This window comes from Oxyura jamaicensis, chromosome 14, assembly GCF_011077185.1.
Source record: "Oxyura jamaicensis isolate SHBP4307 breed ruddy duck chromosome 14, BPBGC_Ojam_1.0, whole genome shotgun sequence".
Taxonomy (NCBI): domain Eukaryota; kingdom Metazoa; phylum Chordata; class Aves; order Anseriformes; family Anatidae; genus Oxyura; species Oxyura jamaicensis.
In genome coordinates, this window is record NC_048906.1 from 4,514,560 (window position 1) to 4,528,262 (window position 13,703).

Consider the following 13,703-nt stretch of genomic DNA (forward strand, 5'->3'; position numbering starts at 1 on the left):
ATGAAATCGACATTTGCCTTTCACGTGGGATGTAAGATTTGACTGAATTATAGGAAATCTATATCTAGCATCTCCCATACTGGTTTTGGGAGCTCTTTCAGTCTAGGCAGTCACGTCCTTAAAACAGTACAACATATTGTCCTGAAATAGAACAGTAGCAAACATTTTCTTCCCCAAGTGCTACAATATCCCCTGTCTTTGGCACATGTTAATAGTTCCAACAGAGCTCTCCTGGTAAACACGCTGGTTTGGATGTTACTAAATTCAAGTGCCAGTGACAACTACATACACTGCACATGCCCAACACCAACACTTACTAATTGCTTTTAAGAAATGTGCAACATGCCATAATTTACCAAAGCAACAAGGCCTATTCACTTCATGCTGCAATGAATTCCAAGTAAATATGGGTAGCTATGCCATTAATTTTAATAAAGTGACAGCTAACGCTTACTCCATTGCCTGAACATTTGCACAAAAACTGACTTATCAGTAGTTAGAAAGCCCAGCAGCTCTACAGGAAAATATTTAGAATTCCTGTAACAAAACAGGCATTTGTTCACATGAAAGTATGAAAATCCACACGTAATCAGCACTTTATCTGTAATAAACAATATTAACACTATGACCTCATTTGTTTCAAACCATCAGGACTGATGAAATAAATAACTGATCATTTCTTAACCTAATAACTCTTTTTGACCAGACTGCACAAGCACAAAGTGACAGTTACTCAGAGTGATCAAGAGGAGTTAAGCTTGTTGTTAACCAGCTGCAAGAGCACATGGTTGAAAACTTCTGGGCATGTAACTTTCGCTGGGATCAGAATACACCCTTGTGGAGGGGTTCTTCCCAAACTGAAGAGTATATTGGCAGCAATAAAACGGAGACACGGAACAAAAGTAGAAGATTAAAAATACTGCCTCCCAACTCACCTGCCAACAATTCATATTGATAAATCACTTCCCTTTATTACTGTACGTATCAGTGGGTGAAATCTTTTGTGTTTTGTCATTTGTAAGGATAGAAAAATAACTCCTGTTTACTCTCCAAAGGATATCCTTTATTTAATAACTATCACAAATGAAACTAAGAATTTAAAGGGCAAAGAAAATAAAATCCTACTTAGTTGCACCTCAACGAGAGTAGAGCCTTGACCAAAGAGTATCTTCATTGCACTGAGCCCTTCTGGACTCAGCCATTTAGGGGAAAGCACCTGAGGTAATTTTGGAAGCTCCGTCTGCCAACAGCTTCCTCTGCTGGCAGGTTTTCATTTTACTGTAACATATGCCTGTTTTAGTTGTGTTTGTGTCTCCTCACTGTCTGCCAAGGTACAGAGGAAACTGTCTATAGAAAGGAAATATTAAAATAGATGTATTCAGAATAATGTCAAATGCATTAAAAAATGAAAAAAAGTGTTTTATCTCTATTCAGTCAAAGAGCATTTAGGCTGAAAGTGATAACACATTTGTTGGTGAAAGCTATTTTGCAGGCATCAAGCTTCCATTCTGCATTGTTACAGATAAAGTATTCATCTCTGCCCAAGAGATTAGGATTGTCCAGTTGCAGAGCCATATTACATTTTCTCACTAGCTAACCCACTATTTTTTGTTTGTTTGTTGCTGTTGTTTTAATAGTATAACACCAACAATTTGAAACTGTCAAAATTCTAAATTTTAGATCTTGTCTGGATTTCTGCAATACAATTAATTTTCAGTCAAATTTACCAAGTTCAACAGTTAGTGTAGCAGACTTTTACTGACTAGCATGCCATAAGTGTGTCTGTTCAGATTCTAGGTAGCAGATGACAAAGCTTAATCCAGAATAAAAAAGCTGAAAATTATACTTGAATGGAATTGACCAGGCATCTTATTTTAATCATGATATATTTACATAGTGAACGTAGCATTGAACTCCCAGCACTTAAAACTTTTGAGTTGGACGTGCTTTTGCTCTCAATTCTCAACTGAATATTCAGAAAAAAAAAATAAAAAATGTATAAATATTTTACCAATTAAAAGCTATTAATAAATCATATATAATGAAAATGTGAGAAAGTCTGATATTGACACAGATATAGGGGAACATGAAATAAAGACACTGGGTACGAATAAGCCTGTTTTGCTTGTTGAACTAAGGCAAAATCATTTAACCTAATCTCCCATGACAATGAACAAAACTGTTTAAAAGTAGAATTTTAGTCTTGTTGTAGGGATAACCAGCACTAGCACGATTAGGCTCTGTGAAAAGGAAACACTTTCTCTCAGTCTACAAATTTCAGGAAGTTTTTCAATAAAATATATGTATTCTTTTCAAGAGCAGAAAGCACAGACCTCTCAGGAGTAGTTCATAAAAGCTGAGAGTCTTGCAAACTCTCCCAGAGAGAAGATAGCACAGAACTTAAAAAAGAAATGAAAGAGCTTAAGATAACTATAAAGAATATTATTTTATTTTAAAAATATGTTCTTAAAATGATGGTTGCACATGCTGATTCAGGAAATGAATTTAACAATTATCCATGATTTTTCTCCATCTGAGACACATTTGACATTGCTAATGATAAGTAACCAAATATGTTTGCAAAAAATATTAGTGGGAAATTGGTTGGTAGCATTTACCTTAAAATCTGTTTGAATTGGCATATATTAAAAAGTTTTTTAGAAGTATCTTCAGTTACTCCCTCTTCAGAAACAAAACCAAACCAAAACAACAACAAAAAGTAACTAACTTCTTAGCATTATAAATAGTTTAAGGCAAAATACAGGAGCTGCTATTCTTGATCTTTTGTCTCTTAGTCTTACCTAACATTTTTGAAAATGGTGGGATAACCCACCACGAAACAGTCTTTCTGGTTACCTGTTGTGAATAAGACCTTCTAGCACAATAAAAGCCCTGTTTCAGACATTATGAGTGTCCTAGAAAACCTACTCTGTGGCCCATTAGAGGATAACTAAGGAACCTGTTCACATTTCACAAATAAAAAAGAGCGTTTTAAACTATCACCTCAGTCATTTACTAGCAGTAGGCACTACTTGTGTTACAGTAACTAATACAATAACCAGAGACCCGAACTACATTGTGGTAGAGGTTATATATCAACCTGGGACAGAAAGATAAAGCAAACAGAGGAGAACAACAAGGGACACAGATGGGAATACACATGAGCAATTAGACAGTACTCATCAGTATGAACAGCAGTGTTTCCAGAGCATTATCAACTAAGCAACAGTAAAGGTTTTGCGTATCATAGAAGAAAAAAGCATGCTCACAGAGTTTAAAGGCCATATTTGCTGATGGACAAAGAGTTCCTCCTAAGCAAGGAGTGCAACAGGGAAGAAAACACCAGGGCGCTATTTTACAAATATTATGTTAGCATGATAGGTGAGAATCAGTTAACCTCTGAAACTGAAGGAAAGAAAACAGCCCCAAACAATCTGCAAGAAAGGTCAGTAGTACCTCTACACACGCAGATTCCAGAGAACTTAAAAACACAACAATCAGTAACCCCGTTTAGAAATACCGTGAGGTAATTTCCTTCCCTCCTCCTACCCACTTCAATACTACAGCACTGTGTCACTTGCCATTCATTCCATGTTACAATGAAAGCATTATCTTTGAAATGCAGCTATGCCATAGTGCTATGCATTTATTTTCCAATCACTGTGTACCATTTAGTTATTTCAGAACTACTTAGTCATGAATGTCCTTTGCACTTCCTTAAAGATAAGAAATAAGAAAGAAGGGATGCTCCCCAACGCGCAAGGAAGATAACAATGACTGTGTTCTACCGACTCTGTATTAGATGCAAACATTAGATGAGCAAACAGTCCAGTATAAAGGAATGTATTTTTCTACATGTCTAAATGTTAGACATATTTGAATTATAGTTTCATTATTTTCTTAGTACTTCCATTAAGAGGTAGTAATGCTGCTGAGCAGACTTCCTATAAACTCAATGCCAAAAGCACATATCAAAGCGACAACATATACAGAGTTAGATAAATATGAAAATGAGATTGGAAGTAGCATCTACCAGATCTTCTGATGTTTTTGTCTAATAATGAGTTAAGAACTCTTCAATTTCATCCCGGAATCAATGTGGGACCACTTTAGCAACATGTACTGGAGCTATGTATCATTACTGCCTACTTTCTGGTCCAAGAAGACTATACCCAACAAATTATTTTCTAGATAACTTGTTAGACTTAGGAGTTTATTAAAAAAATATATGGCTTATTGCTTGAAAGGCCATAAAGTGGTTTAAATAGACCTAAGGGACAATGATTTATCTTCCAGAATCTACTTTCTCTTCAGGCTGCTGCAATAGAGCATGGAAATGTGAAAAACAGGATTAAAGATTTGAGTTATCTGCCTAAATCCCACAAATGCTTTATCGTTTATCAAGAATGACACTTCAGAACTTATCTCAATGTTGTGACATAGTATAAGGTCATAAGATCCACTTCCACATTTTGCATAAAGATTGTTAAAGAGTGTTAAAGATTTCATTTTATCAGTTGTTGGAGCTCATATCATCATTTTCACCTGCTGAATCTGCATATTTGATACCAATGTTTACAAGTAATACCTGTGGAATTTGCAACTTCAGTAGACAAGACAGAGGAAAAAAAAAAATACAGTATTCCACTTCTAGGTTTCAAGAATTTAGATGCAAGGGAGCTAAGGGGAATGTTCACATTGCCTAACTTTACCTCACAAGCTTCCCTCTAACACAGGGAGAAACTCACTTCAGTGTCTTTCAGAGAAGAAACCCTATGTTAAGTCTTCTAAACCACCCCTCTAAAGGCACTAACCTTTCTATTTTCTATCGAGGAACACCAGCCTCCAGATGTTTGTAAGTTAGGCTGTGCACATTCCCTTGCATTTCGTCTAGACCTGAAACCTCTCTAACAATTTAAACTCATCTTAGTGATGGCTGCCAGGGTCATGCCCTGGCCACATATTCCCATCACCTCTTTCGCATCCCTGATGCTTTTGTGACCCCAGTTTCAGCTAGTTCAGGCAGCTAAAACAGCTGAAAATTAGCCTTACAAACACTTACCCTTTCAAAGCCTACATTTTCAATATTACTGAGGGTACCAGTTGTATTACAGGGCATTTCACAGAGAAAACATATGAGTAGCTGCAGACTACTATATATTGTAGTAACAGGATTCTTATTTTTTGGAGCCAGAGCAAAACAAAAAGTTACTTTAAGCAAACCAAGAACACTAACTCTCAATGTACAGTATGCAAATACCATGTATGCCTACAAGCCAAGCATCTGTATAATGCATAATTAATTAAACACTGTATTCATAGAATCATAAAGGTTGGAAAAAATCATAAAGGTTGGAAAAGACCTCCAAGATCATCTGGTCCAACCATCTCCTATTACCACCATCACCCACTAAACCACGTCCCCAGGCACCAGGTCCAATCTTTCCTTAAACACCCCCAGGGACAGTGATTCCACCACCTCCCGGGGCAACCCATTCCAAGATCTTACAAAAACAGCCATAGTAGTTTAAAAGTAAAAAATCCAGTATGTATGTTAAAATAAAAGGTTCCTCCCTCCTCAACTATGTAACCCCTTGAACTCAGACCTGTAAATGCCACATTATCTAATCCCAGTAGAACCACTGAAGTTCCAGGGCTCTGGCATTTCAAAGACCATGTCCATAAAGAATCTGAAAGTTTTAGTTAAGTGAAAAAAAAAAAAAAAGCATCTATTTAACAGCCTTTCATAACCAATAAACTGAGAAAACAATACACCTCCCATACAAAAGCGTGCCAACAACTACACATCTGCAAAAGTGAACTTGGCTACATGTGTAACCACTTGACTACTTATCAGAGTAAGAAAAGTATTTTTTCCTAGGGAATGAAAATTATGAAATTATCTCAACTACTCTGTAAGAAGACCAACATCGCCACAGGCAGAAAGAACTCCAGGAGCCCCAACTTCTTCAGGAACAGACCTTTCACGGAGTTATATTTTTGTTCTGCTTGATCTGTATGGCTGGTGAAGGGTCATCTTTGAGGCACATGGAGAGAAGTGTCTTTATTCACTAGAAAATACTCACTCCTTAGTCACTCACACATAGAAACCAAGTCTCACCAATCACCTGCTTTCCAGCTGTAAAAACTCTAAGTAGTCTAATCCAATGCAATGCTATAGCTGCTAAGAGTTCTTCCTTTCGTCCACACAAAAGTCTTATTGTGTGGAATTTAAAAGATTTGAAGTAAACGAAAGATGGGTCCAAGCACTGTCAAGAAAACAAAATACTGAAAAATTGATCAGTGAGCACTATTTAATCTTAGCTCTAAGCTAGGCTGTAAAATATTGTGTATCAGTTTAAAGTTAATCATAATGCTCATGCATAAGGAATGAAGATTAAAGATGCACTAGCTACCTTAGTTCTGGCATGTTCCAATCTCTGAGCAAATCTTTCTGGAAATTTATCTAGTTTACATAACTTCAAAAAATAAAAAAATAATAATAAAAAAAATTGAAGACCACGAAGGGATCAACAAATCATCAATTTGTTATTTAAATACTTATTATATATGCAAAAGGTTTCAGCATATACAGTAGAAAAAGCTCTTTCTGCAATGAGCTCAGCAGGAGCAGGATTTTGCTCCATGTGGAATCTAATTGCCTTCAGCCTGCCCACAGACTCATTACAGCAAAAAGCCCCCAGTGACCCAAGTAACCAGTCCCTTCAGAACATACACAGCTTCAGGTAATGCCGTATACAAAGTTGGTAAATGGATGAAAATCTTTTATTTTCATCAACAGTGCTTTCAGGATGTGTAGGTATGTGCTGGTAAGAACAGTAGAAGAAACAAGCAAACAGAAAAACACCCTGAGACATCCCAAAGCCAAAGCCATTCGCACAGCTTCTTAATAATTCACTTTAAGATTGCTTATTAACATTTCTGTGGTTTGTTTAATCAGCCAGATAATCTTTAAAATATTGGCCAGGATTTGTCCCAGTTGTTCAGAACAGACAAGTATGCCACTGAGATGGCAGAACCTTCCAGAACAACCTTTCAAAGATAACAATCCATGGGCACAGCAGATTCCCTTCCCTTTTTCTTAAGTGATGTGAAAGTTGCACTGCAAAACTCTGAGACTGAACTGCCACAACTTTCCTCTGCCCCTAGGTCATCACTGGTCTAAGTATCTTCTGGTAATTCATGGGAAACACGCGGATAAACACCTATTAGATATGGTCTTCCTGCCCCGCTAATAGCACTGTCACAGTGCAGTCTCATGAAACCATCTGAAACACTGTATTTTAAACGTTAACAGATATGCTTGAATTTGCTTTAGGAAGTAGATTAATCCATTTTTCAGCAAAAATAAGCATAGAGAGCAAACTTAGATTTACCCTAGTAGAGTTAAAAGTTGGATGATACGGCCACAGAAAAAGCCTACTCTCTCCATCCTGTTTCTACTAATACTTGGCTTGTAACACCTCCTTCAAATGCATTTTTTATTATATTTATCTACACAAATAATTTACGTGTTAAAAAACTAGCATACATTTAATACGTTCTTCTGAAGAAAGGGAATACAAGTAAATCCAGTATACATTAATGAGTTTCCAAAAAACAGTACCAGAATCTTTTTCAATTAGAAATGCACCATTCAACATTTAATTCATAATGCTTTTCATTCTCCAGTAAGCATCGCCTTCACATGAAACTCTCTGTCCTTCCAACAGCTAAATACTCTGTGCAGGTTGCTTATCTTTTCTGCACATCAAATGCAGTTGGAAATTTGCTTGAAAACACTTCCTACACTTAGCATATTTATAAGATAAAGAAGATCAAATATTTGAATTCGAAATGCTGGGCCCCAGAAACATTTTCTACCTTTCACATCACTGCTTCTGTCAAAGCACAATGGATATCAGTACCACCTTAAAATACGCATTCAGGTCCTTGTAGAATGCTGAATTATAGATTTCACCAAGTGGCATAAAAAGATTACACTTCGACTGCTGTTAAACTAAGAAAATTCAGACAAGCTTCCCTTTCTTAATATTTAAAGATACTATCTTCTGATTGAGAAACTTAAAGCTATGCATTGGTTTTATCTAAAGATCATTCTGAACTACAGCCATCAATCCAAAAGAAGTGTATTTTCTAAGTATTAACTCTTCAACAGAAGTAAGACGTTGGGAAGGTAGTTAACTCCATTAAGATGCACGTAGAGTAACCTAGCACTAGTGAGCTAGAGGTCACTGCAGAATAGCATTAGTTAGTTACTGTGTTAAAATATTTCACCTCTGCCATCACCTTGCAAATTCTGATTTGATAATGATGGTGGTTATCAATTAGCACCTCATCGCTATTTGATGACACACAATGACTTAAGGCTAACTAGCACCTAATACTCAAATTTAACAAAATTGCCATGAAAAGGGGCATCAGGCAGAGGCTAACCAACATAAGAAACTAAATAAGCAAAGAAATGTACGCCAATTTTCAGACTCTCACAGGCTAATTTGCCAGACAACCTTCGCATTCACAGACTGGGCTGGTAAGTAGAGTGAAACGTGCGCAGTCTGCATGGATGCATATGCAGATCTGTGACCAAAACAGCCTAGAATGGTACTCCCGCTGCTATGTTCATGGGACAGGCCACAGTGTTTGTCATTTGATGGCTTCTTCCACCAGAAAATCACTTCTATGATGAGCAGGTCTGCACCAACAACACTAAGCTTTGAAGAAAATGCTTGATTATGCAGTACGGTAAACAAATGTATGATTCATAACAATTAAATTTACTTGGAAAAGGAAAATGCAATCCTGTAAATCTTTATAACTGTTTAACACAGCTATCAGAGAAGATGGAGAGCTGAAAAGCTAAGTAAAAAATGAATTTAGGAGTGGTTCTGCCTACAGTTCACCTCTAGATATTCTTGTACATGGATGATGATTCAAGTCTAGGGAATTCTCAAACCACCTGTTGCACTTGAAAATACTTTATTCCATTCACTTTACAGTATAACACACTTAATCTCAACGACTACTTAATCTGTTTCCCATGAATTTAGAACCTATATTTCAGTATGCCTGAAATATTTATTTCTTTAATGCTGAAGTGGTTATTACAGAAACATTAGCTGGTTATAGCAGAGTATTATAATTCATCAAAATAGCCATGGCCCATATATTTAGAACATTCATTTCTTTATCACATAATGAGATTGGAGTCATGTAATTCTGTCATGCATATGACCACATCATTCCATTAAAGTTTTTTGTGGCTGTACCAGAATGTCTATTTTCATGAAGGTCTTTTATAAAAAAAAAAAAGTCATCTTATCTCCAAAGTAAATTTTGGCATACAAATGATGAGTGTATTAGAATCCATTTGAATTCAAAGAGCCAAAAGAACCATGAGTTATAAATGAACACAAATTTTGTGAAAACTTCATGGAAGCACCCTGTATTAAGACCTCCATGTTGGTTATCTGTCAAAGAATTTATAAAGGACTAACCGTGAGATGCATTTTCTGCACTATATTATGCAGAAACATATATTATAATTGTTTCATTTTCTTTCATTATTTAGTGTCTTCTAAACTCCATACCTTTATCTACACCAATATTTAATCTTACTCTTACCACTTTCCATCCTCTCTTATTTACCAATGGGTTAAACTAACTTGGTGTTTGGAGTTTTCTTTAGAACAGTTTGTGACCACCACATAACTCCTCAAGAGATACAGGACCTAAAACAGATCATGCTGCAAATGCTTAGTAATCCGGAATATGCTATTGAAATATTTTTTTTTCGTAGTTTGTGCTAAACAGAAGTTTCAACTCACTTTTTAATCCAACACGATGGCTAGTTTACTACTAAAACATAGAAAACTGTTTTACATGACATCCACGTTGACTCCTGAATCACTTGCCCTTAAAACTGGCTTGAATGAAATATTTTTGCATTTTTAATGTAAACACCAAGAATAATCCGCATTTGTTTTCCAGAGTGAAGCATCATGCTGGCCATCTATCAACAACAACTACCAAAGGCAAGAAAAAGTTATGTGAATTTTAATTTGCAGGGAGAATTATTTCAGGTATGTCCTGTTTCAAAATAACAATACCCTGTTAGGGCTTGCAGGCCTCAGCATAAGTAGTTTGGAAATGGGAATGACAGCATAAACAAAGCACTGAAAAAGGTTTATGAGGGTGGAGTCGATTATTAAACACTGGCTCAAAATTCTTCTGTATCCTGCGGCTCCAAACTTTCAGAAGGTGCAATAGTAAGCCCTGAGCAGACAAACTAGAGCAGACTTGGCTCTGTAACCTCTCTTCCTCAACTCACGAGCCCATCCAGTTATTAAAACTGAATGCACTGTTGTTCCCTATGAAATACTCGGAAACAAAGAACTAAAACACAAAGAGCATTCTCCTTCGGAGACTATTAACTTCCGCTTTTAATAACTAACTCATCATCCCACACGATACAGTTCAGCACTGTACGGCAGATACCACTTCTGCCAGACAATGCACACTGCAATAAAACTCAGCCCAGCAAAGAAAGTGAAAGCTGCGTTTGTTCAGCATGTTATTTTGCGCAGCGAACTGTAATGCTTCTGCCTGCCATTTATTGTTTACTCTGTCAAAGGATTATTAAGAATTAAGCTACATTTGGTGTTTTTTTGAGAAGAGAATTTACATGCAAAGTGACTGACACTTGATATTTAGAGTCTATTGGTAGACTCTGACCCTTCATTTACAAGTGACTCATTTGACTGCAAGGATCTCTGATGTGGAAATGCTCAGATCCGAATCAATTGCAGTTTTTGTCTCGGGTAAATGTTACTTGGCAATCCAAAAGAAATGAACAATGCTCGAACCGAGGTTCACATAGAATAGTACTCATATGCTTAAAGAATTCCTTTTACATGCCTGATTTAGTTCTAGTCGGCGGATTTATGAGTCCCCTTCTCCTAATAACTTATCCCAGTGCACAGTGTTTTTAAACGCACACAACCAGCAGTTAACTCTTCTGCTGCCTAAATGAAAATGAGCTGAACTGATGGACTTATTTAAGTAAATAAAAATGTAGACTTGGTCCCAAAAAGGCTTTTGATTCTCTGTGGGAGATGGGGATAGGAAAAAGAAAGGAGGATGAGAAAGGGAAACATGTAGGTACAGTTTGCAAATTCCTGCTCCATAAAGACAGGATTGTGTATAATGAATGACCATTGCTACATGAAATCAGCTCTGTGCAAATCCTGCAGTTTGCCTCTGACAGGGATGAAGTAAAATGGTATATCTTTACCCTAGCAAGATTTCTTTCCTCTTAGAAGGCAGATGCAGCATTTCTATAAACAAAAACGTCTCTAGCCGTACCTTGTGCCAGTGCTTGCAACATGTGGAGCTGAAGCAACAGAAACGCCCACCATCCCCGACAGAAGAAGAAACAGAAGTTTAACTTCATCATCATTCCGTCTCGCCTGCTACTCCTCCGGGCAATAATTTCGCGATCCACCTTTCTTTCAACCATTATTGCCTCAGTGATTCCCAACGGATCCGACTGCCTGCCACTCCGGACAGCGCTTTGGTCATTGCTCATTCTGCACCCCGAGGCCGGGCTCTCTTTGGTGGGTTGGGAACATCGCCAGCTGCCTTGGCCCCGGAGTTTTGGGGGCACAGAAGCCCCCACTTCACGGCAACCGAGGACTCTTTGATTTGTGCTCACTTTGCATGCAACCCGAAGGCAGCACTCTGTGTGCCTCCCTGTATTACAGTCACCACCTAAGTCAATGTTTCTTGTGGAGGTATTGATTGCGCCAAAACAACCAGTCAGAAATGTGAAACACATGTTTCTCTGCGCTGTCACATCCAATGCCTTCAACAGAGAGGGAGCAAGTTTATTGGCGTCAGTATTTCAGTAAATCCGGATCCTTCAGCACATTTGTAACAGACACAGAGAAAGCCTGATCCATGTTAGCCACCAGCAGACGATCCAGAGTACCTTTCATACCGCAAGGATGACGGAAACTGTTACCCCTGTGATATTCATGAAGCGTGATGAGTTTTCCGGCATGTGTCCCATTCTCCCGCAAAACCTTGCTGTGAAAGTGTTAAATTCTTGTGCTGGGGCGGGGGGGAAAGCACCAAGGAAAAAAAAAAATGCTAATTGAAAGTATCTCTATTCCTTGTGCTAAGGATTTATTTCAGACAATTTCAAGATTAGCCATGCAGACAGAGTAGTCTCCAGATATCCCCGCAAAGCTCTGCATAGTTTATAGTAATCCGATTTTCCTCTGGATACAAGTCTCCACCGCCAACAGAAGGCTTTGAAGGGTCCTCCAGCAGGTAACCGGGGCGGCTCTGGCCGCGCTTCCAGCGAGCCGTGCAGCCCGCCGGCCACAGGCCAGCGGCGGTGTCACTTCAACTCTCAGCCGGAGGCAGGGAAAACCTCAGTTGATCGCGTCTCCCTCCTCCCCGCAGACCGGTGCCGATTTCTTTCTCGCAGGGAGACCGCGACAAAAAAAAAAAAAAAATTAAAAAATAAAATTAAAAAAAAAGCACCTCTAACACGGAAAGCGTTTCGCTTCTGGCCGGGCTGCGGACGCAGCGAGGAAAGAAACCCTCCGCTGGATGGTCTGCGGTGCGGGGGGAGGCAAAATCTCCCGAAACAAGCAGCAACAAGGTGAAATCCTCCCAGCTTCGCCTGGCTGGGCTCCTGCTCTCCTTGTTTACGCAGCCCGGGGATCCTGCTCCTTCCTCCGAGCGTCCCTCCCGCACAGAGGCTGTAAACACAAGAGGGAACGCGCTTGCCACAACGGCAGCGGCGGCGGCAATAAAACCGTACCCAAAAAGAAAAAAAAAAAAAAAAAAAAAAAAAAAAAAAAAGGCAGCAAGCGCTGAAGGTTTTAACGTTCAAACAATGCACCGGGTATTGTTTCAGTCCCGCCTTCCGTAAAAGTTTCGTGCGAGATGCCCTCCCCCCGCATCGAAAAGAAGGGCTGCGAGTAGTCGGGCGAGGAGCACCCCGGAGAAACGCCAAGTGCAAAACAAAGCACCTAGGCTCCAAGTTGATCAAACAAAAATCCTGCCGGCTTCCTCCCCCGAACAGCAGCCTGAACTTTTCTCGCCCCCTCCAGCCCAGGCTCCCACCCTCTCTCCCTCACCCACCCAGCCGGGCGCCCACCTCGCCGTCCCCGCCCCGCTCCCCTCCCTCAGCCCCTCAGCGCGCGGCTCGCGGCCGCGCCTCAGCCCACCTTCCCCTGCCCTACACCTAAGCGGGGCTGTGTGGGGGCACATCCTCCGCCGAGGGAGGGGACGTGTGTGTGGAACTATCAGGACTTGGTGTGGGGGGGGACATTTTAACGCAGGTTTCCACAGGCGAGGAGGAGGAGGACGACGCAGCCGCCCCTCCTCACATCCCGCACCGCCCGCCTGCCCGGCGGGACCTGCCCGCAGCCTCCCCTCACGCTCCCGCTCCACCCCTCGTTGGCTCTGCCCCCAGCCCGCCCGCTGATTGGGCGGCGGCCGCGCGGGGCGGGAAAGGGCGCCGGGGAGCCGCGCGCAGCGCGCGAGCCCTAGCGGGACGTTACCGCGCGTGCCCGCGCTCCTCTAACGGCCGCGCGCGTGCGCCCCCCTGAGGGAGGGGTCATTTTTTTTTCTCCGCTCCCGCGTGCCCGCGCTCCCTAACGGCCGCG

General features: G+C 40.1%; 1 protein-coding gene across 2 annotated transcripts in view; it reads right to left on the reverse strand.

Annotated features, from left to right (window-relative positions):
- SDK1 (sidekick cell adhesion molecule 1) overlaps positions 1-13,426 on the reverse strand; it is a 393,889-nt gene extending 380,463 nt beyond the window's left edge. Inside the window, exons 1-2 of one of the 2 annotated variants that reach the window (XM_035340049.1) lie at positions 13,263-13,426; positions 11,386-12,791 (exon numbers count right to left, since the gene is read on the reverse strand). In XM_035340049.1, the coding sequence (XP_035195940.1) occupies positions 11,386-11,857 (472 nt within the window). In that variant the 5' untranslated portion in view covers positions 11,858-12,791; positions 13,263-13,426. The remainder of the gene's footprint in view (positions 1-11,385; positions 12,792-13,262) is intronic. The other variant, XM_035340050.1, reaches the window with a different exon arrangement.
- Positions 13,427-13,703: the final 277 nt, after the last annotated feature.